Consider the following 24,048-nt stretch of genomic DNA (forward strand, 5'->3'; position numbering starts at 1 on the left):
TCTTGCGACGCATTAAGCTCTGTTTTTCGCACTTGCCATCTCTCGCCCCGCTCCCTGACCGCCATCCCTCGCTAGGCTGCTACACACGACACAACCACCAAGACACGAGTCCCGTTGGTAGCGGTGACTTGAATGGACAGCGGCGCAGAGGTGTGAGTGCCTCTCTCCCCGCATGCAAGCATGCTGGCACACAATACAGCCGTTTTGCGCAGAGATCAATCGCTTGCACTCGAGTTGGTAGAAAACAGAGCCTCTACAAGTTGACACAGCAGAGGAGGAGAGGAGCATGTCGGTGACGGCGAGCAGTAGCCGGGGCTCTGGTGGGTCGGAGGAAGTCGAGGTCTGCGGCCGCGGCCGCGGCATTCGAGCCATTGACCTTCCCGCCGTTTTTTCTACGCCTCAAGAACGTGAGATGCTCTGCGCCATTACCGCCTTCGACCTTTCTCGTAATGAACTGCAGGAGCTAACAAACCTGCAGCCGCTTCGCTCCCTCACTCGCCTCAACGCGAGCTACAACCGCATCTCCCTTGTCGACGGGCTGCCTCTGCGACTGACGCAGCTGAACCTCGCGCACAACAAACTTGAGCACCTCGACTATGTCAGTCCGCTCGTACACCTGCGAGAGTTGGATGTGAGCTTCAATCGGCTCACGAGTCTCGCCGGCCTGCACCCGCGCCTTCCGCTGGAGGTGCTCCGCGCCGACGACAACCGCATCGACAGCACAAACGGTTTGAAGGAGCTGCGCACCCTGCGCATCGCATCTTTGAGCAATAACTACGTTGAGGACGTGGATGAACTGCTGTTTGTGTCCACCACGCCGTCACTGCAGCTGCTAAACTTGGTGGGCAACCCGGTCACCCGCGCACGGCGGTATCGGCAAGCGCTGGCAGCGCTGCAACCGTCTCTTGTGTCGTTGGATGGGGCGCCGTTGACGCGCGCCGACGACTACGAAAACGCCGCGCAGACTTCTCGAATGAGCAACTGCGCCGTCCCCCAGGCTGCAGCCCAAGCGCCTTTGTTGTTGGTGACACCGAAGATGGCGACGACAGAGCCGCAGCCCACACTCGCTGGAGGCTCGCAAGGCACGGCGAGGGAAGCACCCGCGGCCGTCAAGCCACCGAAGACACACCCCACTGCGATGATGACCCTGGGCAGGATCGGCAACGACTCGTCGCTGCGCCGAGGCCGTTGTGACGGTGCCGCGCAGTCCGTCGCTGCGCACGCGTCCATCGATGCCTCCTCGATTCATCTTGACGACTCCTTCAACACCCGTCCTCGCGAACAGCCGCAGCGCTTGGTGAAGAGAAGTACGGCAAATCCCACAACTAAAACCCTTCGTCCGCCGGCGATGGCGGTATCGCGTGCTGCCCCGTCAAGTTCCCTAAGTGCTGGTGCAGAGCCCCGTCACGATCATTCGGTAGCAGCAGAACCACCACGATATCCTTGTGGATCACCTGTCCGTGCGGAGAAGTGCACTAAGGCGGCGTATGGCACCACCGATGATGAACCACCTGTTGTGGAGGCCTCTTGTCGTAGCTGCCCGGTGCCGGACGCCTCTCTGCGCACTCCAGAGCAGGGCAGTCGGCAAGTCGGGTACGCCTTGCTGCACACCACCCCCGCCACAGGCGGTGCAGCCAATCGCTTCCGCAGCGGTGGGCGACCCCGTCCCCTCCCCTCGTCTTCCTCGCCTCAGCGCAATGTTCCACCGCAGCAAGACCTTGATTCCACCACCGCTCAGCTGCATGACAGCCTCGTAGCGAAGGAACAGCTAGAGAAGGAGTGTCAGACACTGCGGCGGGCGTGCAAGCGTGTTGAGGGACAGCTGACTGAGGCCCGGCGTGTGATCTCGCAGCAACTGGCGGAGCTGTCGCAGCTGCGGCTCGAGCGCGACGCCCTGCGGCAGAGCGAGGGGACCATGCTCGAACGTCTCGAGAAGGAGAAGCGATCAGGTCGCACGCGCGCTTCGCATCACAGCGACGAGGTGGCGACACTACAAGCACAGTACGAGCGCATGAAAACCTTCTACGAAACACAGCTCGCCGACACACGGCGCGAGCTGGCGGCGGAGAGGGCTCGTCTTCTGCGTTGCAGCAACAGTGGCAGCAGCGGCGAGCGGAGAGTGGTGGCTACCGACAGTGACGAGGCGGCCGAGAGGGGGCCAAGGTCGCGCTTCTCTGACGGAGGGCGGTGTGCAGGCGCAGCAGCGGGTAGCGCAAAGGTCGAACTCACTGCGGTTGCCTCTGCGAACCCCTCAGGCTCTCTGTCGCCAGCATCTCGCCCTACTCCTTCCTCGCCTACTAAGACAGGGGATCATGAGCCAGGCGCTGCGGCCCCTTTGACGGACCCCGTAGCACAGCAGCTCATTTCGTGGCTGTGCGCAAGTCTCACACGTGACCAACACGCAGTGGAGGGCAACGAAAACTTGAACGCTACTGCTGTTGTTAGCGAGCTGCGCCGATCTCTTCTCTGCGATCCGTCCGCGTCGACGGCGCTAGCAAATCAGGACCATCAGTCGAAGCTGCAGGAGTCAACTGATGTTGCCATGGATGGCGTGGACACGAGAGCCTCGGTCGCGCGGCGCGTTCTTGAGATGTTCATCGCACAACACATCGGTCAGCCGACAGGACCCCCGCAGCAGATAGTTGATAACAACGCACGTGCTCAAAGTCCAGCCCCCGCGGTAGTTCTGGTGGACACACCACCGCGACACAATGTAGACGGTGGTGCTGTGTCGCAAGCGTGTGAGGCTGTAAAGAACACCGAGGCTGGCGAGTCAGCTGTGGCGTGCCTACTCCCACCGCGATTCCCATCGCCTCTTCGAAGTTCCTCAGCGCCGCCTGCAGCTATCATCTCGGTGAAAGGGGATGACGACGATGATGCCGATACTGACACGGAGGTAACGGTGATGATCTCAGCGCCGGCGTCTCCCCCGCCCTCTCCATCTTCACGCGAGAAGCGCGTGAACGTCGCGAAGGAGATGCTGAAAGGGATGGAGTCACTGTTCGACAGCGGAGCTGCTTGAAAAGGTGGGATGCGGTAGAGAGTCGGTGCACGGCAGTCGGTTGTCCATGCGGCGTCGATGGGGCGATAGATCGAAGCACGGCAGAAACGAGGACGCGCAAAGGAAAGCGGAAGCAGAGAACACCTCTCCCCTTCACCATCGCCATCATTCCTCCTCCCTCCTCCTTGCGGGACCCTTTATAGAAGTGATGCGGGCTGCAACGAGGCCGCGTGTGGGGTGGCGTGTGCGGTGATCAATAAGGAGGATCGATAGAGGGCAATGACAAGGAGAGAGTCGCGCATAACGGCATAGGCCGAGCGAAGGCGAGCGCAGCGGGACCGCTGCTGCATTGCAGCCTTCGAGATGCATCACGCAGTGGTACACGACGACTTTGATTGGCGAGGGTGACGCCCATCCTTGAATGAGACGAAATGGAAAGAGAGGGCGACGTGTGTGTGTGTGTGTCCAACCGGTCACTCATCAGTGGCAAAGGAGTCCACTCGTGTGCACAGTGCAGCCTCTTCCGCCTTGGTGCACACGTCACAGCGACTCAGTGTTGTCGACTCTCCCAAGCGGAGTGTAGCTCCTCCACCCTTTGCGCTGGATCGAGTCTGCCTCGCGAGCATCTCGCTCACATGTGCAGGCGGCCTACTCGGCATGCACACGTGTGTGTGTGGGTGTGTGTCAGCGCCCACAGAACGACTGCAATGGCAACTGTTTTTCACCTTGCCTCCCCCCTCGCTGCCTTCCTCTACGCGCGCTGTTTCATCACCACAACCCCCCCCTCCCCCAGAACCCTCACATCCCCGCCTACCTCACTCGAGCACGAGCACATAAGAGCGCGCCTCCTTCCTGCTGTAGTCGTCCTCTGGTAATGCCAGTTCCGTACGAGGAGAAGACGTTCCCCCCGCTGAAGGGGCTGCACATCCGGCCTATGAATGACTCACGCCTGTGCGAGCGTATCAAGGTACTGGATGACTATTGCTTCCCGGTGAAGTACACGGAGAGTTACTACAACGACTACGTCCGCCACAGCTTTCACGAGTTTAACCAACTAGCCTTCTACCACGATATTCTAGTCGGCTCCATCACGTGCCGCCTAGAGAAGACCGCCACAGACGGCGAGTACGTCCTCTACATCATGACCATTGGCGTTTTGGAGGCGTACCGCCACATGTGCATCGGCTCTCTGCTGCTACAGACGGTTCTGTCGGCCGTGCACAACGACACCCGCAACCGCATCGTGGCGGTCACGCTGCACGTCCAGGTCGGATCACCTGCGCTGGAGTTCTACCGACACTTCAACTTTGAGGAAGTGCAGCTGGTAGAGAACTACTACTCTGATCTCGACGAGTGCAACGCCATTCTGCTGCGCCGTGTCGTGCCGCAGCCGCACTTTGAATACCACAAGAAGTCCAAGTAAGCGGCGGTCCCGCTTTGCATCTCTGCGCGGGGAGTCACCAGTGGCACCGGATGCGTGCATGCGCATGTGTGATGCAGTGATGAAGGATAGCAAGGAGTGGGGCTGCCGCGTGTGGCCATATACATGTCTGAGCGTCTGCGATGGCCCTCGACGCCAATGCATTCTGCAGCCCCATTAAAGAGCCATCATTACAAGACGACGACGATGTCGTCCTCTCCCTTTCAACTCGCGCTTCGAGAAGATGGCGCACTGCTGCGATCACCTGAGGCGATGCGCCATGGCGAGCGCAGAGACGCATGCACTTGCGCTGGTGCTCTGCTGGCTCCTTCACGCACGCCAACGGCGCGATCCTTTAGGCGGGGGAGTGTAAGCAACTGTAAGCAAGAAATCGATGACGCGTCTGTGCACCGCGGACCGTAGTGATTCGCTCGCTCTCCTTCACGTCCTCTGTTGTTTTTCTTAGAAGGACAGGGCCAGGGTGGAAATCGAAGTAGCCGGTGTGTACAGAAGTGGGTCTCGCTGCCACCTCTCGTGCTTTGGTACGCTCTTGCGAGGACAGCCCTCACGCTGATGGGCTCCGTCAAGTGTGCGTCGTGCCGTGTCCCGAAAGCCCACGCACTGTCCTGCCTCATCCTCGTCCCACCTCCCCTCCCTCCCTCCCTCCCTGTGCTCGTTTTTCCTAGCATCGTTTTCAAACTGGCGCGGCGTGTTCGCTCCGCCGCACACCCCTCACGCGTCTTCAGAGTTATTGTGCCCCCTTTGGCCTTAGATTAGCGGGTCAGCTCAGCCACGGTATCCCTTACGTATTCGACAGCTCCCGCTCCCCTGCGTTGCCATCAACCCATCAGCCTCAGAACACCTATCCAAGCAAATGCGGTACTACGCTTCCGGAGAGAGTCGTGAGTCGTACATCACGGGCATCCGCCCTGGTGGCCGATACGGTACTGTGCACGATGTGGAGAAGCGCCGCGACAACCTGCCAGAGAACGTCTTTCACTACATCAAGGAAGGCGTGCAGCGCGAGGAGTGCCTGCGCCGTAACGAAGAGGAGGCGCGCGCCCGCATTCGCTTAGAGATGTTTTCTAAGAAGCCCGGCCAGCATCGCGGCAATGTAGCCACGATCGCAGCTGAGAGCGGCAGTGACGCTGAGCAGTCCGAAGCTATGTCGCAGCTCGAGCGTGAGACGCAGACCCGCGAGCGGCGCGCCGCCTTGCAGGAACTCTACCAGCGCGATCGAAGGGAATGGGAGGTGCGCCTTGGCTCACGCGGACTCGCCACTCAGCGTACTTAATGGAGGTGGTAACATCCGGCGTGACTTCATCGCCTCTCCGTTCATGTGTGTATGTGTGTCCTATCAGCTGGCTGTCACCTATTCTGTCATGCATAATGGTGCGCACCTGCTGCTGCGTACCCGCCCACCCAATCACTCTCTCCATGTCCCTCTGCCTTTCTCGCGCGCTGTGTGACGGACACTCATGCCTGTGCGTGTCGCCAACCGAGGCGGGGAATTTGAGAGTGAGGAGAGGCTGCAGCGGCGAAGCAGAGTAGGTAGTGATGTAGCGTTCCCTCCCCATCTCCTGCTATCATCGCCCTCTCCCTATGCTGCTTTTCTTCTTTGTTTCTTGCGCGAAGGGGGAGAGCCGAGTAGGACCCACTCTACTGTCCTCGCACCCTCCTCTCCCCCCTCCTCACCCCTTCCGCTGTCCGCCATGTAGATTAGCTCCTTGCGAGGCGGGAGTTGGAGGAGGAAGGGGACGGCGTGGCTCACGTGCGCATGGTGCAGAACGTCCCCGAAGCCGACGAGCAGACACGAAAGAGAAGACGAGCGGCGGCGCATGCATAGAGGCGGTTTCGCTTCTCCCTTCGGCCACATCAACTTTCTGAAGTGCCGCCCCTCTCACGGCGCGAATGCGTGGGTGTGCGCAATCTTGAGGTACATGGGAAAGGCGCGTACAGTGGAGGAGACTGAGCAGAGGAAGAAACAAAGCATGGGAGAAGGTCTGTGTATCTCGTCGCCTTCTTCGGGGCTCTTCCTCTCTGTTCCTCATTACTTGGCTCTCTTGGCATCGTATACGACGCCTCCGTCGTCGTCGCCCCCTCCCCGGGCGTGCGGTCAAAGCAGCAGATGCGCCTCCCCTCCCCCTCTTCCAACTCCTCCGCTGTATCTCTTGTCCTTTTCACGCGCCTCGGCTCTCGGGCTCTGCCTCGTGGGCATGCGACCACCGCCACAGCGGCAAAAGCGCGAACACACGCGCACGCACGTGAATTTGGGAGGTTGCCTCACTCCTGACATCGGGCACGCTTCACGCTGCTCTAGTCGCTCGCCAATGGCCGCACCAGCGTCGCATTACACCTTTGCCAATCTCAAGGCCCTGGGGCTTTGTGTCCCGCAGGTCGCCCTCTCTCGTCAGCCTCGACTCCGCCCGCACGTTGGTAATTTGAATGGCCTCGTGTACCCGCTGCCGTATTACGCCATGTGGCGTGGCAACCACAACAAGTACACGTACAACCAGGCAACACCGGCGCGCTGGGGTGAGGGGAACACGAATACCATGTACCACCAGCACTACGCCCACGCCAAGTGCCCCACCGACTACGGCCGCGGCGGTCGAGAGTTTCAGTTCCTCTCCGTGAAGCGCGGCAAGCTCAAGCGGAAGCCGCTGCCGGCGGTGCAGTACGTCAACCCGAACTCGAAGCCACAATGGGTCTTTAAGTCGTGGCACAACCCGCTCTCGGCGCCGAGCATGTGGGAGAGGGAGGTCCAGTACCCGGAGCACACGCCGGAGCACACGGGTGCCAAGCGGCCGCTCGCCGTGGTGGCGCCCAAGACCAACCACAAGCACCTCTTCCTCATGCATATGGAGAAGGTATCCGTGACCGTGTCGCCGCTCCTCTTCGGCTACGGACACACCCTGCAGAAGGCAGCCCTCGACTTCTACCGCCGCGGTCTCAGTGCCCGCTCGCCGTTCCCGAAGGACAAGATGTTCCTCTACTACTCCATTGACCACATAACCCCCAAGATCGAGGTGACGTGGCTGGATGGCAGTGTCTACGTGCCGCCGCTGATCGAGGGCGTCACTGCGCAGGACTTAATTCAGATGGTGATGGAGCAGGCATGGCTGGCGGCAGACCAGATGAGCGCTGCGGGCCGTGTGCTAAACCCAATCGCGATTGACGACTACAAGTGGGACCAGCTGATCGCCTTTAAGCAGAAGCGGGCGAAGGTCGCCGAGGCGGCAAAGGGCGGCGCGAAGAAGTGACAGGCGTGTGTGTATGAGGTCACCGAGTTGCCACAGGGGCCGCAGCAATGGAGAAGCGGAAAGAAGGGCAAATGGCGCTGCGGTGGAGTTGTCTCTGTGTCTCTCTCCTTTTGTGTGCTTGTGCGCGTGTAGGGGGTGCATGAGAGGGGGGAGGAGTCGGTGATGTTGTTTGGTGCGTTTCCTGTGGCTTGCCTTGTTCCTTGGATGAAGCGACGATAACACGGGCTGAGAGGGGGGATTGTAGAGGAGCGCGAGAGGAGGAGGAAGTGGACAACCGTCGTGAGCGATGTGCTCACAAGGCCTCCTTTTTCTTGGTCTCTTCGTTTTTTCACCATCACCACCCCACACACCTCCCTCCTTGTCACTGTCTCCGACTTCTCTCTCTCCCAGACGCATGAAGTCCCCCCCCCAATCCGCTGGGTCAACTCCTTTATCGAGAGATGCTGCGCTTACCTGAGTCATGCGGCTCGGAGAGTGTAGCCGCAGCTAACGGTCGTCTCTCTCTCTCCACCGCCTTCTTCTTTAGTAACCACACAAGCGCGTACGTCTGCGCGTGGCATGGGGGCAGGCTGTGATGCGACCCTGAGCGCATTCATGTCCCTGCATGCATTTCCACATGCTTAGCTTCGCTTACCTACCCGCCCCCCTTCCTCTCTTTCCCATCCCGCGGACAACCCTCTTCGACCTCGTGATGCCACCAACCACCCCGCCATCAGAGCTCAGCCCGCAAGCGGAACACGTATGGTTTCAGCCCTCTCCTCTCTCCCCCCTTTTGTACACATACACCGACAAGGCTGAACTGCAACAGCGGCAGCGATGGACTTGGCGCAGCTGCAGAGAATCCTCAGCTCGCACGATGAGCGTGTGGTAAACATCTTTGTGAGCCACATCCCCGAGCTGGGACTCCGCAACATCGATGACTGTGTCCTCGAGTACATGCTCAATATGCTGGAGGGGCAGACCTCATCGGAGTCATACCTGCCGGAGGAAATCATTGTGGAGACCATGAAGCTGTACTTCCGCGAGTTCAACGTTTTCAGCGGCGCCGAAGAGAAGCTAAACAAGAGCACTACGGCCATCTGTGAGCAGATGGTGAATGAGGGCATCACGAAGAAGCCGAGCGAGGAGTCGAGCCGGCTCGCCAGTGCCGTCAACATCAGTCGCCAGTACGAGGAGAGCTTGAAGCGGGCAACGATGATCAAGAGCGTTGGCAAGGTCACAGCAGCGAACACGAACGAAGACTGGACGTGGGAGATGAAACGCAGCGCCGCCAAGGACATGCGCAAGAAGCGCAAGGATGACGAGAAGAAGGCGATGCTCGCCGAGGAGTACGAAGAGTTCCTGCGCAAGCGCGGCATTTCCAGCACGACGGCCGTGACAAAACTTCACCACAAGGGCGAAGGCACCAACTACAGCACAGATATCCGCTGCGAAGCCATTCACATCCAACTCGGCAAGCAGGTGCTGCTGGATGAGACGGACCTTGTGCTCCTGACAGGGCACAAGTACGGCCTCATCGGCCGCAACGGCGCGGGCAAGACGACACTGTTGCGGGCCCTGGCAGAGCGAGAGTTGGAAGGTGTGAGTCCGTTCATGCAGATTCTGCACGTAGAGCAGGAGATCGTGGCGGGGATGGAGACGCCGCTCGAGGTGCTGCTGGCCACCGATGTCGAGCGGTTGCAGCTGCTGCGTGAGGAGCAGGAGCTGCTGAAGCAAAACGATACGGAGGCCAACGCGCGGCTGAACGACGTGTATGCTCGGCTGGACGCAATCGACGCCCACAGTGCCGAGGCGCGCGCGGCCACCATCCTGCATGGCCTGAGCTTCACGCAGGATATGATGACCTCTCCAACCAAGCAGCTGTCCGGTGGTTGGCGCATGCGTGTGGCGCTCGCACGCGCGCTCTTCGTCGAGCCCGACGTGCTGCTGCTGGATGAGCCGACGAATCACCTCGATCTGTTCGCTGTGCTCTGGCTGGAGCAGTTCCTCAAAGACTGGCAAAAAACGCTGATTGTCGTCTCCCACTCCCGCACCTTCCTCAACAACGTCTGCTCCGAAACAATCCACCTCGTTGGTCACCACCTGCACTACTATACAGGCAACTATGATCAGTTCGAGATCACGCGCGTGGAGCAGGAGCGGCAGCAGAAGAAGCAGCACGCCGCCCAAGAGAAGCATCGGGCGCACATTCAGGCCTTCATCGACAAGTTCCGCTACAACGCGAACCGGGCCAAGATGGCGCAGTCACGCATCAAGGCGCTCGAACGGATGGAGATGGTGGCCGACGTTGTCAGAGATCCGCAGTTTGCCTTCACTTTTCCCGATCCCGAGCCGGTGTCCGGCAGCTTCATCGAGCTTGTGGACTGCGAATTCGGTTACAAGCCCGGGGTCAGCCTTTTCAAGGACGTGAACATGGGCATCGATGAGAACTCGCGCATTGTCCTCGTTGGCGCGAACGGCGTCGGTAAGTCGACCCTTATGAATGTATGCACCGGCAGCCTCCAGCCGCGCAGTGGTACGGTGGTGCGGAACAAGAAGATCCGCATTGCCCACTTTGCCCAGCACAACATGGAAAGCCTCACCCCGCAGTTGTCCTCTCTCGAGTTCCTGCGCACCAAGTTCCCGCACATGGAGGACCAACAGCTGCGTGCGCACCTCGGCAGCATGGGCCTGTCCGGCGAGCGCGCGCTACAGCCGGTCTATACTCTCTCCGGGGGTCAGAAGTCGCGTCTCGTGCTTGCCTGGATCACGTTTCAGAAGCCACACCTGCTGCTACTGGATGAGCCGACGAATCACCTCGATATCGACACGGTGAACGCTCTCATCGAGGCACTTCTGACGTACAACGGCGGGCTGCTTGTCATCTCGCACGACGAGTACTTCATTACGTCCCTGTGCGATAACATCTTTGTGTGCGAGAACAATACCGTGAGGAAGTTTGATGGCGACTTCGCCGAGTACCGCAAGCACGTCATGAAGATAATGAAGTAAAGGCGGCCAACAGTCGGTGTGTGGGGAGGGTGACGCTTGGGACTTCAAGCAGGCAGTATCTCCTCTCTACAGGGGTGGTCAAGCTGACTGGCTGGTGAGTGAATGATGGTCCCTTACGTAACTGCACAAAGCCCCACGCGCGCATCGCATCTCGATCGGCTCACTGTGATGGGCAGACCGCCCGCCAGTCCACTGGAGGGGCGCATGTCGACGCATGACATGTGTGGGTGTGTGCGCCGCACCAGCGGGATTTGACGGCGGATTTCACCGCTGTAACCTCAAGCGAAGGAAGAATAATGTTTTGAGTGGGAGAAGAGAGGCAAAGGGGACGTCGCCACTGGTGAACGCACGCGCAGAGGTGTGCAAGGCGAAGAGAGGGAAACGGTGCAGGGGAAATACTCTGCTGCCTCCGCGGCTTGTATGGGCTGGCCAGGACGTGAAAAGTGGGCGTGGATGGAAGAAACGCGCCTCCTGCCGCCATAGAGGTACGCCCCTAGCTGGCCCCACACACGCAATGTCTGCGCGACGCCGTGCTCGCTCGCTCGCTCTCTTGCACAGGTCTCGCATCGGGTGCTAGATTACCCTCGTAGGGGGGGGCTACTTGGGGCGCATAATGATGCGTTCTGAGGTTGGCAGACGCACGTGTGCGCTATAGCGGTACTCGCTCTACAGCCGTCCTCCCTTACTACTGCCCCCAACACGACTGCTGCCACTCTTTGCGTTCGACATCGCCTCTGCGATTGAACGATGGGGAAGTGGATGGCGGCATCCCCTCATCCCTCCCTGACACACACAACACACTGTGCCATCCACTCTCTCACTCCGTACTTCACAGTCGCCTACGCATGCACAACGCACCTCGAGATAGACGCACGCTGTCGTTCAGTGACGACGACACACCCTCAAGCAACTCAACAAGTACCCATCACACACACCTGCCATGTCTTCGCTGTATTCGTCGTCCACAACTGCCGTCACGGACAAGTCGCGAGACGGCACTTTTCTGGAGAGCGACTTGAAACTACTAATGGCCGCACTGCGGGACAACAACAGCGATAACTGGGAGGGCAAGCCGCAGCAGGAGACGTTCTGTGTGTACCAGATGGCTCCGCCTGTCGCTACGACTCTGCCCTCTTCCTCCGGTGCGGAGGTGGCCGACGCGGCACGAGGGTCATCGCTGCATAGTGCTGATAAAAGCGATGACAGCAGCGACTCTCTCAACGCTCTTATGCGCGACTATGTGCATGCAGTCCGCGGCCTCCGGGCCTTTGACTCACGAATGGCAGCCAACAGCATCAGCGAGAACGTCACTGCAGAGCCAGGCGACGCGGCGGATGGAATGGTGGACGCGAAGAAGGTTGCAACGACGCCCTGCAAGGCAACAGTTGGTGACGGCAACTCTTCTGCAGCTGACGCCAAACTCTCTGAGGCGGCGGCACCGGTCGACATGGTGGAACTGCTGGCAGCGCTGGATTGCCTGCCACCGATTACAATGGATAGAAAAGGACAGCAGAGCTGAAGGATTTCCTTACAGCGCATGTCCCTCCCACCTCTCTCTCTATTACGCCTCTCGTGGCTATCAGAGTCTCTGAAACGCTTCGTCGCACCTCCTCTGCTCCACTACTGCAGCTCATGGTGTACCAGACCCCGCCTTCTCCTGCGTGTGGCAGAGGTGGTGTGTCTGACATCCTTCCTGTGTGCTGAGCCTTTTGCTTGTCTGTGCTGCGTCCCCTCAAGCGGCAGCAGCAACTCAAAGCCACCGCTCTTACACTCACGCACAAACCTTCACTCTCCCGAAAATTTGCCACCCCCCCCCCGCGTAGAAGATATCGATGTATTCCCTCCTCCTCGCCCCGCCACCAAGCGTGAAGTGCTCTCTCTCTCTCTCTCTCTCCCATGTCTCACTTCCTCCTCTACCAGGTACTGCGGCCGATCTAGTTGCTGAGATGAGAGTGCGTGTCAAGCTACTATCTTCTGCCATCGTTCATGTCGGTTGTGCACGCCTTGTTAATCCATCCATCGTCTTTCTCCCCCCGCAAGGCTGGACACGCGAGCTTGCAGTTGCCTAAGCACCTTCCCCACGTCCTTCGGACCCATATACTCTATGCAGAAGCGCGTGCAGGCGAATGTGCCTGCGCTTCATGGGTCTTCGCTTTCCATGTAGTTGCCTCCTGCTGTGTTGCCAACGTCGCCGACAATGCCGCCGTCATCTCCCGCACGACAACGCCAGCCAACGCCATTGACCCTCTTTGCGTCCGCTACTCCAAGCCAGAAGGCAGCTGTACTCTCCAACTCGGTGACCTCACTTTCACCGACAGCCAACGGCGGCCGCTGTAACGCACGAGGCCCCACACCGTCGCCTACCGTCACCACAAGCAGCAGCAACAGCAAGGAAGCGTTCTTCCTAGGCAAACGTGTTGATGCACCCGCGGACCTGGTGCAGCAGCACAACACAACGAAGGTGCCCAGCTACCACTGCAGCGACGATGAAGAAGAAGCTGACATGCTGCTCGGCGAGCTTCTCTTCGGCACCGATGCAAGACGGGGTGCAGATTCCTCCTTTCCGCTCTGCCCTCCTCCTGTGTCGCCACCTGCCTCACTTGACAGCATCGCAACTGTGTTTGGTGCCGCTGCTACGGCAGGTGGTGCCGATCCGCCATGCCTGCGTCGCAGTCGCCCCCCGCTACACCTCACGCAGACCACCTTGGATCTCGGTCAGGCGGAGCCGACGATTGCCACGCGTTGTCCGCTCTGTCACATGCTTTACGCTGCCGAGGATGACGAGGACGCCGCGCTGCACAGGCGCTTCTGCCGAGGCGAAGAGCGACTTCGTCGTCGTGAACGTGGTCCGCTCGATGCGTCGTCGGCCTTCGCGACTGCCTTCCGCTCACGACGCGCTCGGACGGAAGCCGCCGCGAAGCCTTTAGCGCCCCGTACGCACACGGCAGCGCTGGCAGTGGGCATGCTGGAGGCTCTGAGTGGTGCACAGACGGGGCATTCACTCAGCCCTTTGCTGTCGAACACTACAAGGACGTCACAACGAGGTGGCCAACGTCGCCGAGAGGGTTGGGCTCGCGGAGTTGGCAAGGCAATCCATGCCACGACCAACACGCCGACTGACGTGGTTGATGCCACAGTTTGTTCGTGCAGAAGTGTCTTCTGCCCACTGCTGTCGTCCTCCTCACCACTGGAGGTGTTTCATCTCGTTTTCAACGCGTGTCGCTTGACGGACAGGAAAGGGGCCGGCATGGCTCTCAGGCTGCTCGAGCTGCTGGACTTCACGCCAGTTGTAGTGCGTGCCGCCGCCGCGTGTACAAATTCCCCGCCGACTGCGCTGTCATCTCTCTCATGTAAAAACACCCCTGTCGTGCCGACAGTAAAGGACAGCGCTACGCCGACTGTTCACATGGTGTGTGTGGTGGATGCCGTGCTACGGCAGCTGCTATGCGCCGTGGTCGGAGAGCCTCGGAGGCGCGAGCAAGATCCAGAGCTCTGTGTAGAGCGGCGCGCTGATGGGACAACGGTGTGCAGCACACGCCGGCACTTCACGCACGGCGACGTGGCGGGACTGTGGTTGTGCTCCCCTGCCGAGCTCAGCACCGCGCAGGAAACGTGGGCGAAGAGAACAGCGGCGCCGTTTACACCGACGCGTCAGACGCTGGAGAGCTTTTTCGGCACTCACGCATTCAGTGGTGCGCCGTCCTCGACACAGACACACGCAGCCCATACCATCGATAAGGCCCAAGAGCGGTGTCAAGAGGCCGCTGGTGTCGCACTCCACACCCTTGCCCAACGCCTTGTGTACGGCAGCAGTCTGTGCCCTGCGCAGCACCTCTCCTATGCACAGGCAGCTGTCGCAGCAGCGGTTGCCTATGTGGGGGCCGACTTCATTGAGGAGAGCCTGGCAGCCGTTTCCTCTTGCTACCCCGCTGGGGCCATACTGGCACCCCGCGAAGACGTGGCAGAACCGCAGCCACTTTACACGCACGACGACAACAGCGATAGCAGCAGCGACAGTGACAATGCCGACGAAGGTGACACTGTGGTGAGTCGTGAGTGACGAGTCCGCCATAGCGGCGTCGTTAGGAGGACTGATGCGCGGCCGGAGCCAAAGTGGAGGCGGCCGCGCTCACTGCGGAAGGTGATGAGCACAAACGAATAGAGAGACGGCGGGGCGGCCCCTACGGTGCAAACGACTCTTTGCTGCAGCGCCCTCTTACCTGGCGCCCTGCCCAATGAATAAAAGAGCGCAAGAAGAAGCGAGCGGTGGGAGGAGTGCACGTCCTCCCCACAACCCGCCGCCTGCCCCCTTCCTCCCCGAAGTCGCTCGCGCTGGTGCGCGCAAGAGAGGGGGAGTGTATCGGCATGTACGTACGATGACACTCATGCACGCTGGCGGTCTGTCCATGTGGGTGGGGTCTGTGTCTGGGCTCTCTGCCTCTGTGGCGATTTTTGAAGCATTTCTTCTCTCTTCGCCATCACTCGAGTCGTCTCGCCATCCATCTCCCGCCCCTCTCTCTTCCCCCTTCTCGTCTGAGCGATGAACACCTGCGCATACGCACGCCCACTTTGGTATTGCAGGAATGAAGCGAAGTGACTGGTGTCATACACAACAGCCGCGTACCATTACTGCCGTCGACTTGACTCCCTCTGTTTTCCTCGCCTCCTCTCACCACACCCTGGGCTTTCTCAGTGCTGCGTCTACCTTCTCCTCAGGTGTGCGCTGCTGGCCGACGTCACCAGTGCGCCTTCATAGACTGTACCACACTCGATCTCCAATACGCACACCCACGCCCTTCTGAGCAGTGCCATGACAACTCACGTTGACCGCTGTGTCTTCTTCTCAAGGATGGGTGCATGCCGGCACGGCGATCAGTGCACGAAGCTGCACTACCGCCCCGACACGTCGCCGACAGTGTTGTTCCCCATGATGTACCCGAACCCTCACGCGATTGTGCACATTAAGGACCGTGAGTGGAACTTTGAGCTCGACAAGAAGTACCTGAAGAAGCACTTTGAGCACTTCTACAAGGAAGTGTGGCGCACCTTCATGGAATTTGGCCGTATCGCCGAACTGCGCGTCGTGAGCAACCTCGGCGATCACCTCCTCGGCAACGTGTACATCCGCTTCGAGGACCCGCAGGTCGCCTCGCGTATTGTGAATGAGTTGCGCGGCAAAAAGCTGAACGCGGTTATTGTCCTGCCCGAGTTGTCGCCGGTCACCAACTTTGCCGAGGCGTGCTGCAAGGAGGATCTCGAGAGCCGTTGTCAGCGTGGCGAGCAGTGCAATTACCTCCACATCATGAAGGTGTCGCGCCGCCTCCTCGAGAAGCTCGAGAAGGAGCAGTCAAAGCACTGGAAGAAAAGAGAGAAGCGCCACGAGCACAGCAGTAGCGACCGGAAGCGTAGCCGCTCGCGGTCCCCTGCTGACAAGCGCTGGTGAAGCCGAGTTATGCCAGACACTCGGTTGGTAGCTGCTTTGGGTGAAGGATGCGCAGCGCCACCTATGCGCGCCTTCTCACTGAGTTCTTTGCTTCTTGCCGACAGGCATTGGTGTTCTTGGCGATGGGTGGCACACACCGCAGTGCGTGGCATCCCAGGGCGGTCCAGCACCGCACCCCACTCTCTCTCTGGGGAGGCCAAGCAGCCCCTCCTCCCTCCCCCTGCCCTCTCTCCCTGCCAGTGCCGACGACGCCGCGAGGCCAAAGCGCTGTATCGCTGCTGATGTCGGCGACCCGGCTCTGGGTGGCGCTGCAGCGGAGCGGCCTGCGGCTGCAGACATGCTTGCGCCACCCGTGTGATGGGCGACGTGTCCGCGTGGCTGGAGCGCATCCCATCCGGCCCGCGCTGCCCGCCGACGTGGGGCGGGCGGCGGGAAGAGTGTGAGGAAGGCGTGGGGAGGGGCGGTGCACCGATGGCTGAGAGTCAGAGCACTGCTGTAAGGCGCGGGTGCATCGCTGCTTCACGCCACTGGGTGGGGGAGCTGGGGCAGGCCGAGGGGCGCGTGGGGAGCTCTGAGCTCGTGTGTTGTGCGGCCGATAAATGGTCGCTTTGAAGGGAGGAAGGGGACTCTTCTCTCCATGCAGCGCGAGCGTGTGTTACATCCCTCTAGCCGGTCCGTGTGTAGGCAGTGAGCTCCGCCACCTCCGCCTCTGCTGTCAGTCTCTCTTTTTCTCGCTCGACAGCGACTTAACTAATCTGAGCGATGTGTTTGGTGGTGTCAGATGCGATGGCAGTTGCGGAGGAGGTGAGGGCATGCAGGTGCCTCATTATCCCCCCCCCTCCCTCTAACGCTCTTTCCCGTCTAGTGATGTGTATGTACGCATGTCTGCACCGGTTGTCGGCTTGATTGGATTTTCCGCCAGGCGTGCTAGCGACCCTCTCCCCTCCTCCCTCTGGTCGTGTTCCCCTGCCCCCCCCCCTCCTCCTCCTTCCCCTCGCTGATTTGTACGAGGAGAGTGGGGAGAGGGGGAGGGCAGGGGAAGGGACCCACGCAGGCTCCTGCGCACGAAGAGGGAAACCTCGCCAAAAAACGAATGGCTGATTCACACAGACAACAGCCCAGTGAGCGTCTTGTCGGAGTTTGGGAAGGGGCGAGTAGGTCCAAGGCAGAGGAGACGAGAGGGGGTAGGACGACTGCCTTACGGTTCAGCTGTCGCGCCGCAGCGCCTGCTCTTGTCGCTGACTCTTCACAGAGCCCCCTGTTGGGAATACAGCGGGCGGAAAAAAGTCGCAGCCCGATGATGACATCACGCCAGCCGTGCGTTGGCTCACTTTTCGGCGTGCCGAACGAAATTGGGCGACTTCTCTCGGCTTTCTACGCAGAGACTCCCTCCTCCTCTCGTCGTGCGCCACTCTATACGGCGCTGAGTGGGCCAGCTAAAGAAACACGATCATCATCGTCCCCTGCCCCTTACCGGGGCCCCTCTTCTCCGCTCCGCTTCCTCCCTCGCTCGCTCTCTGCCTGCCTCTCCGCTACAGCGATTGAACGTGCACTATTCCTCACTCCTTTCTTAGGCTGCATCGAAGCGACCGCCGCACTGTGCACACGCCTACGCTCCTTTAGCTGTCGACTCCTCTCTCTCTCTCTCTCTCTGCGCCTCTGTCTGTGCTCGTGGTTAGGCACACCCACCGCGACTACGTAGAACTCGACAATAAAAAACCCTCAACGGATCTTACACACACACACTCACACTCACACACACCTCCCTACTCGTCTACGGCAGTCGCCGCTCATTACGTAGAGAGGAGCAATGCTACGCCGTACCGTGCCCTTTGCTTTCGCGGCCTTCAAGTGTCCGCCTGTGCTGAATGAGCCCATGGACAACTTCGAGCCGGGCTCTGCCTCGGCGAAGGGGACGCTGGAGGCCTGTAAGGCGGCTCGCGCAGAGGTGCGGGAGTGCCCAATCATGATTGGCGGCAAGCCGTACACCACCTCGAACGTCATCAAGGGCATCATTCCCTCGGATCATCAGGTGCAGATAGCCAAAGCCTACAACGCGACGCCGGAGCTCGCGAAGAAGGCGGTGGAAACGGCGGTGGAGGCCTCGAAGGAGTGGAGTCAGGTGCCTTTCCGCGACCGCGCGGCCATCTTCTATAAGGCCGCGCACCTCCTATCGACCAAGTACCGCCACGAGATGCGTGCGGCAACAATACTGGGCCAGAGCAAAAACCCGTGGCAGGCGGAGATCGACTGCATCGCGGAGGCGTGCGACTTCATTCGCTGGAACATCCACTTTGCCGAGGAGCTCTACGCACAGCAGCCCCGTTCAGTTCCGAACAGCGGCGTGTGGAACACGACGGACTACCGCCCACTCGAGGGGTTTGTGTCAGCCATCACACCGTTCAATTTCACGGCCATCGCCGCGAACCTCGCTGGCACGCCGGCGCTGATGGGCAACACGGTGGTCTGGAAGCCGAGCCCAACAGCGGTGCTCTCGAACTACCTGATGTACATGATTATGGAGGAGGCAGGGCTGCCGGCTGGCGTCATCAATTTCCTGCCGTGCGAGCCAGCGGTGATGGACAGCGCCGTGAACGCCGACCCGCGCCTCGCCGCTGTCGTCTTCACCGGCTCGACTCGCGTCTTTACCGAGATCAACAAGAACATCTACGGCCGCCTCGAAACGTACCGGAACTTCCCACGCATCTCTGGCGAGACGGGCGGGAAGGACTTTCACCTTGTCCACCCTTCCGCCGACATCACTCACGTGGCGGCCTGCACCACCCGTGGCGCCTTCGAGTATCAAGGACAGAAGTGCAGTGCGTGCTCGCGGCTCTACGCGCCCAGGAGCTGCTGGAATGCGCTGAAGGCGCTGCTCGTCAAGGGTCAGAAGCAGATCAAGATGGGCCAGCCGGACGACTTCCGCAACTTCATGGGCGCCGTCATCGACGAGGCGTCCTTTCAGAAAAATAAAACGCACATCGAAGTCGCCAAGGCGGAGGCGAACAATTACGACATCGTTGTGGGAGGCAAGTGTGACAAGTCGACGGGGTACTTCATTGACCCAACCATCGTCGAGACACGCGATCCACGTGCGCGGCTCATGCGGGAGGAGATTTTTGGCCCTGTGTTGACAGTGTTTGTGTATGATGACAGCAAGCCCGGGTACTGGAAGGAGGTGTGCGAGCTCGTCGACTCGACAACGAAGTACGGCCTCACCGGCGCCGTCTTCTCGCGCGAGCGTGCGCCGATCCGGGAGGCGGACAAGTACCTGCGCTACGCGGCAGGTAACTACTACGTGAACGATAAGTGCACCGGTGCCGTCGTTGGTCAGCAGCCGTTCGGTGGCTCGCGCTTGAGCGGCTCGAACGACAAGCCGGGTGCTGGCCAGTTCGTCACCCGCTTCGTCTCGGCCCGCTCCATCAAGGAGAACTTCGATGTGATGCCTACCATCTCGTACCCGCACCAGCTGCCCGACGTGTACACGCTCTAGTGGGGGGGCGGCGGCACCGGGCTGGTCATAAAGGCGGTCACTACTGCAATGAGTACGCACCCCACAGTCGAGGTATCGAGAGGAAGGGCAGCAAGAAGGAGGAAGGCCAGAGAAGTACTTTGGGCGGGGAGCGCACAATCTCTCGAATGGCTTCTCGCCTGGTATGTGCGCCATCGGCACTGCCATAGCCTCCTACACCAGTGATGGAGCTGACAGCCCCGAGGAACTGCATGGCTACGCGCGTTCGCCCACATCAACGGGGTGGGGCAAGGGGGGGTATAATTAAATAAACAACAGCGATCTCTTTTGCTCGCTGCTCCCCCCGCTCGTCCCCCATCTCGTGACGTTTTGGGCGGCTATGCATGTGCTACTGGCGGCGTATTCTTTCTCTAGCCAGAACGCTCTCCCTGTGCGATTCTCCTCCATCCGCGCCTCTCTGTCTGCCCCCTGCCTGTGTGTGCGTTAATGTGGGCGGATATGGGAGGCCCCTCTCCCTCCCAGCGGTGTGCGGAGTCGAGTTACCCTCCACTTTCGCTTCTCGTCTCGATTTTTCTTTTTTACTTCGTTTGTTTCTGGGAACCCGAGAGGGGCATAAGTCGCTATATCGCGTGTTTTTCCTCACCCCCTCCCCCTCCCTCTCTCTCTCTGTCTTGCGTGTGTGTGTGTGTGTGTGTGTGTGTGTGTTGTATTATGCTGATGCTGACAGACACTCGCCAGTGTGTCTCTGCGTTTTCACGGGTCGAGGCCGCGGGTGTGATGAGCACATAAACTCTTGGACGCCGACGCATGTGGAGCACGCCAAGCTGAAGGACTGGAAAACAGGCGGAAGAGAAAGAAGGGCAATCAAACAGGAAGAGGGGAGAGGGGGGGATGAAAAGGGGTGAAAGTGCTCCCCCCCCCTCCCTCCCCCTTGCGCAAGATGGGTAGGGAAGCCGTGCGCATACGTGCACACACTGCCACCACCCACACACACACTCAGCCCGCTTCGCTGCTCTTCCTCTCTCTCTCGCCTCGTCCTATCGTCTTCTTCGTGAGGTCAGTCTTTTGTGTGTTTTTTCCCGTGCCTCTTGTCCTCGTGGGTAAAGGGGGCGCTCAGCACGTGGGCGCATAGGTGCGAGTTGCTCTTAGCATTGCTCTCTCTCTCTGTCACTGGCGCCCCGCACCTCCTACACGCCTTCATTCAGACTCACTCATGAACGGCACCGCAACACCATTTTCTCTGCCACCCACCATTCCCTTCCCTGCCTTCAGTGCCAATGCTCATTCACCCTCTCCCTCTGCCCCTGCATAGACCCACCGTGTTGCCTCGCCTCTTTGTTCACTGGCACCGCGCGCGCTCCCCCTATGCTTGTGATTCGGTGTGTGCATCCGCGCCTGCACCGTTTCCCCACCTCCTCCCTTTCCCTCACGAGAAGGCCTCCTCGCCGTCACACGAGAGTGCTGGGGCACATTCGTGTGGCGCGTGATGCTTGTGCCTTCCCTCTCTTCATGTGTGTGTGTGTGTGTCTTGTCTCGGTATTTTGTACTGCCGTTGCTGCTCGTGCCACATTCACCTGCTGGGGAGAAGCGCACGTGCGCACCTGCGTTCGATGGCACACATCCTCGTCCTCCTCCACCCTCTACAAACACCTACACGAGCACATCTCCGTCTCGTACGCCCCCTTTCCCTGGCGCTTCTTTCACTCATTTCAGCTACGGGAGAGGGGGGTATTCAAGAGGGATGTGCGAGCATAGGGCGGGTGGCGATGATGGTGGTTGTCGGCTCGAAGGGAAGGATGAGCTGCGGATGAGAATGTACTGCTCGTGTCGCAGAGAGAAACAGCGCTAACAGTGATGCGGTGAGTGAAGGAGCCTCTGCGGCATGGTGTGGGAAGGATTGGCGGGAGAGAAAGAGGAAGATAATGCGCATCACAGCAGTGTGGAGGGGGGCGGGAGGCGAGGCGGGCCCGAGCGTCCCCTGCTCAACTCTCTTTTCCTCCGTGCTGGTCTCCTCTTGGTGTCGTGGTGAAGGCAGTCCGGGCGTGCGGGCAGCTCGAAGGAAAAGAAGCAAGAATCTCATGGGAAGTGGCCGACTCGTCAGCAGACACGCATTGAAGCAGGACACTTTGTCGAGAGTGAATGCGAGCAGGAGCGCGAGAGAGACACGGTGAAAATGCAGTGGCCAGGCACAGTGCGGGGGGGGGGGCACGTTGGCGTGGTAGCCCCCACTTATGTTGTGCGTGAGCACGTGTACATGGGTCATGGTCAGTTTCACTGCACTGCCTCGCTGCGTGATGGAGTCCTGCGCCCACCCCTCATCGCTCGTGGTTTGCTCGTTCCTTCTTCTGGACTTCACCATGCGCAGAACCATACTCAGATGCTGAGGCGGCAACCTCGTAAGCACTGAAACGAGTACCCGCAGCAGCAGCAGCAATGGGGGACTCTCTGGAGAGCGACGCACAGCCACAACTCCCTACCTCTACACCTTCCCCCACTCTTCTCCATCCCTGCGGCGCGCCGCTCTCTCTCTCTCTGTGGCCTCTTCTCTATCCTCTCTGGGTTGGTGCTCAAGTCCCGCCTCCCCCCCCCTCTCTCTCGCGAGCCCACACGCCTTTGAATAGAGGCGGAGTCTTTTTGGCACACACGCACAGGCGCCACACTCAAAAATATAAAAAAAAATTTTTTGTTTGGTTCGACCCCGGCGGCGACGGGGTCCCCTTCATGGGCTGCCGTTTAGGGACGTCATGCAGGAGTCAAACACCCTCATATTTGACGTGCCAGACGCGTTCCAGGTGGAGTCCATCATCGGCCAAGGCGCGTACGGGGCGGTCTGCAAGGCTCTCTTCTGCGATGACCAGATCGCAGTGAAGAAGATCCCGCACTACTCGCGCACCGAAGACGCGGCGCGCCGGGTGCTGCGCGAGATTGAAATTCTGCAAAACCTTCAGTTCTGCGAGCAGGTAGTTGGCTGCCGCCTTTTCTTCCGACCCAAGAGCGAGGAGAAAGACGTGTACGTGGCGATGGACTACATTCCGTCAGACCTGTCGTCTGTCATCAAGAACGGCGCCATCACACTCGACGAGAGCGTCGTGCGGTACATCACGTGCCAACTCCTGCTGGCGCTGCGCGCACTGCACCGCTGCAACGTGCTGCACCGCGACGTGAGCACCCGCAACATTCTGATCCACTACAACTCGCAGGTGTTTCTGTGCGACTTCGGGCTCAGCCGCTTCTTGGACCCGGATGAGCAGCTCAGCTTCGGTGTTGTGACGCAGTGGTACCGCGCCCCGGAGATCATCCTCGACGCGGCTTACAGCTACGCGAGCGACGTGTGGAGCGTTGGCGTCATTCTCGGTGAGCTGCTGCTGCGCCGCCACCTGTTCCCTGGAAAGACGAATGACTCCGCGAACCAGCTGCAGCTCATCTTTCACCTGGTTGGCACACCCTCCAAGGATATCTTCGACGCTGATCGCTCCTTCGGCCGCGCCAGCCAGAATGCCAAGAATTACGCGCTGGCTTACATCGAGCACCGCCCGTGTCCGTCTACGCTGGTGAATCTCTTGTCCACCGCGCCGGCACTGCACCACTCGACTATCGCAGCGGTGCCACCGCAGGCAGTGCAGCTCGCTCAGCAACTTCTGCGCTTCGACCCAGCTAAGCGACCGAGCGCTGATGAGGCCCTGCGACACCCGTGGTTTGATCCGTGCCGCGCCTTCATTGATGAGGTGGTGCAGCACCAGGACGTAGAGGAGATCCCGGTGTTCACGCAGACGCAGAACATGAACCTGGAAGAGCTAGTCAAGCGCATCGAGGAGGTGGTGCCGGTCTTCTCTGAGGATCTGCTCGTGGAGGACGACAGTGCTGCCGCGAACAGTGCTTAGGTAGGCATGCAAAACTTCCTTTACCCCGTGCTGTGTGTGGTCGGTGCGCCGAACAGGGGGGACGGGCCAGCCCACAGCACGCAAACATACTCACCAGGATGATGTTGGTGCGGTCCCCAGTCCGACAAGACGATGGAGAGCATCGATGCGAGAGGAAGGAAACGAGAGTGAGCGAGAGAGGGGAGGGGAGGAGGTGCGGAGGCGTGGCTGAGAATGTGGCGGCGATATGATGGCCGGCCCACCACACCGGCCTGTGCAGCCGCGGAAGAGGCGGGGGATGGGGGAAACGATAGTGCGTCAAGCCAAGCAAGAGGACCAGCAAGAGAGAGAAGGGGGACGAGAAGTGGGCGGCGTACATCATCCGCGCCTTCCCTCCCTCTCCACCACATCGTTTTCTCTCCACACCCTAACTCTTTACCGTCGTGTTGCCATCACGCCCATGGTGGTGATGACAACGGTGGTGGCAATGTTGTTCTCTGGGCTCTCTTCGCTGGCATCGATCTGGTCTTTCCCTGTGCTCCCTTCCCCCTCCATTCCCCCCCCCCCCACTCCGCGCTCTCCAAAAGGCAACACACCA

At 60.0% G+C, this 24,048-nt stretch overlaps 10 protein-coding genes across 10 annotated transcripts; all 10 read left to right on the top strand.

Moving 5' to 3' along the window:
• Positions 1-412: 412 nt before the first annotated feature.
• Positions 413-3,022, top strand: LBRM_03_0130 (conserved hypothetical protein; the record flags this gene model as incomplete). The annotated part of the gene is made up of 1 exon (XM_001561553.2): positions 413-3,022. One exon carries the CDS (start codon positions 413-415, stop codon positions 3,020-3,022), a length of 2,610 nt encoding a protein of 869 aa, XP_001561603.2.
• An 853-nt stretch (positions 3,023-3,875) lies between these two features.
• LBRM_03_0140 (putative acetyltransferase) lies at positions 3,876-4,424 on the top strand (the record flags this gene model as incomplete). The annotated part of the gene is made up of 1 exon (XM_001561554.1): positions 3,876-4,424. The coding sequence occupies one exon, from the start codon at positions 3,876-3,878 to the stop codon at positions 4,422-4,424; it is 549 nt and encodes a 182-aa protein (XP_001561604.1).
• Positions 4,425-5,295: 871 nt separating this feature from the next.
• Positions 5,296-5,715, top strand: LBRM_03_0150 (conserved hypothetical protein; the record flags this gene model as incomplete). Its single annotated transcript, XM_001561555.1, has 1 exon — positions 5,296-5,715. One exon carries the CDS (start codon positions 5,296-5,298, stop codon positions 5,713-5,715), a length of 420 nt encoding a protein of 139 aa, XP_001561605.1.
• Positions 5,716-6,751: 1,036 nt separating this feature from the next.
• On the top strand, positions 6,752-7,684 carry LBRM_03_0160 (conserved hypothetical protein; the record flags this gene model as incomplete). Its single annotated transcript, XM_001561556.1, has 1 exon — positions 6,752-7,684. The coding sequence occupies one exon, from the start codon at positions 6,752-6,754 to the stop codon at positions 7,682-7,684; it is 933 nt and encodes a 310-aa protein (XP_001561606.1).
• An 816-nt stretch (positions 7,685-8,500) lies between these two features.
• Positions 8,501-10,675, top strand: LBRM_03_0170 (putative ABC transporter protein; the record flags this gene model as incomplete). The annotated part of the gene is made up of 1 exon (XM_001561557.2): positions 8,501-10,675. One exon carries the CDS (start codon positions 8,501-8,503, stop codon positions 10,673-10,675), a length of 2,175 nt encoding a protein of 724 aa, XP_001561607.1.
• A 940-nt stretch (positions 10,676-11,615) lies between these two features.
• On the top strand, positions 11,616-12,194 carry LBRM_03_0180 (hypothetical protein; the record flags this gene model as incomplete). Its single annotated transcript, XM_001561558.1, has 1 exon — positions 11,616-12,194. The coding sequence occupies one exon, from the start codon at positions 11,616-11,618 to the stop codon at positions 12,192-12,194; it is 579 nt and encodes a 192-aa protein (XP_001561608.1).
• A 984-nt stretch (positions 12,195-13,178) lies between these two features.
• LBRM_03_0190 (conserved hypothetical protein) lies at positions 13,179-14,735 on the top strand (the record flags this gene model as incomplete). The annotated part of the gene is made up of 1 exon (XM_001561559.1): positions 13,179-14,735. One exon carries the CDS (start codon positions 13,179-13,181, stop codon positions 14,733-14,735), a length of 1,557 nt encoding a protein of 518 aa, XP_001561609.1.
• Positions 14,736-15,485: 750 nt separating this feature from the next.
• On the top strand, positions 15,486-16,118 carry LBRM_03_0200 (putative U2 splicing auxiliary factor; the record flags this gene model as incomplete). The annotated part of the gene is made up of 1 exon (XM_001561560.1): positions 15,486-16,118. The coding sequence occupies one exon, from the start codon at positions 15,486-15,488 to the stop codon at positions 16,116-16,118; it is 633 nt and encodes a 210-aa protein (XP_001561610.1).
• Positions 16,119-17,928: 1,810 nt separating this feature from the next.
• LBRM_03_0210 (putative delta-1-pyrroline-5-carboxylate dehydrogenase) lies at positions 17,929-19,611 on the top strand (the record flags this gene model as incomplete). Its single annotated transcript, XM_001561561.1, has 1 exon — positions 17,929-19,611. The coding sequence occupies one exon, from the start codon at positions 17,929-17,931 to the stop codon at positions 19,609-19,611; it is 1,683 nt and encodes a 560-aa protein (XP_001561611.1).
• A 2,723-nt stretch (positions 19,612-22,334) lies between these two features.
• LBRM_03_0220 (putative protein kinase) lies at positions 22,335-23,471 on the top strand (the record flags this gene model as incomplete). Its single annotated transcript, XM_001561562.1, has 1 exon — positions 22,335-23,471. One exon carries the CDS (start codon positions 22,335-22,337, stop codon positions 23,469-23,471), a length of 1,137 nt encoding a protein of 378 aa, XP_001561612.1.
• Between the last annotated feature and the right edge of the window lie 577 nt (positions 23,472-24,048).

Source organism: Leishmania braziliensis, chromosome 3 (genome assembly GCF_000002845.2).
Source record: "Leishmania braziliensis MHOM/BR/75/M2904 complete genome, chromosome 3".
Classification (NCBI taxonomy): Eukaryota; Euglenozoa; class Kinetoplastea; order Trypanosomatida; family Trypanosomatidae; genus Leishmania; species Leishmania braziliensis.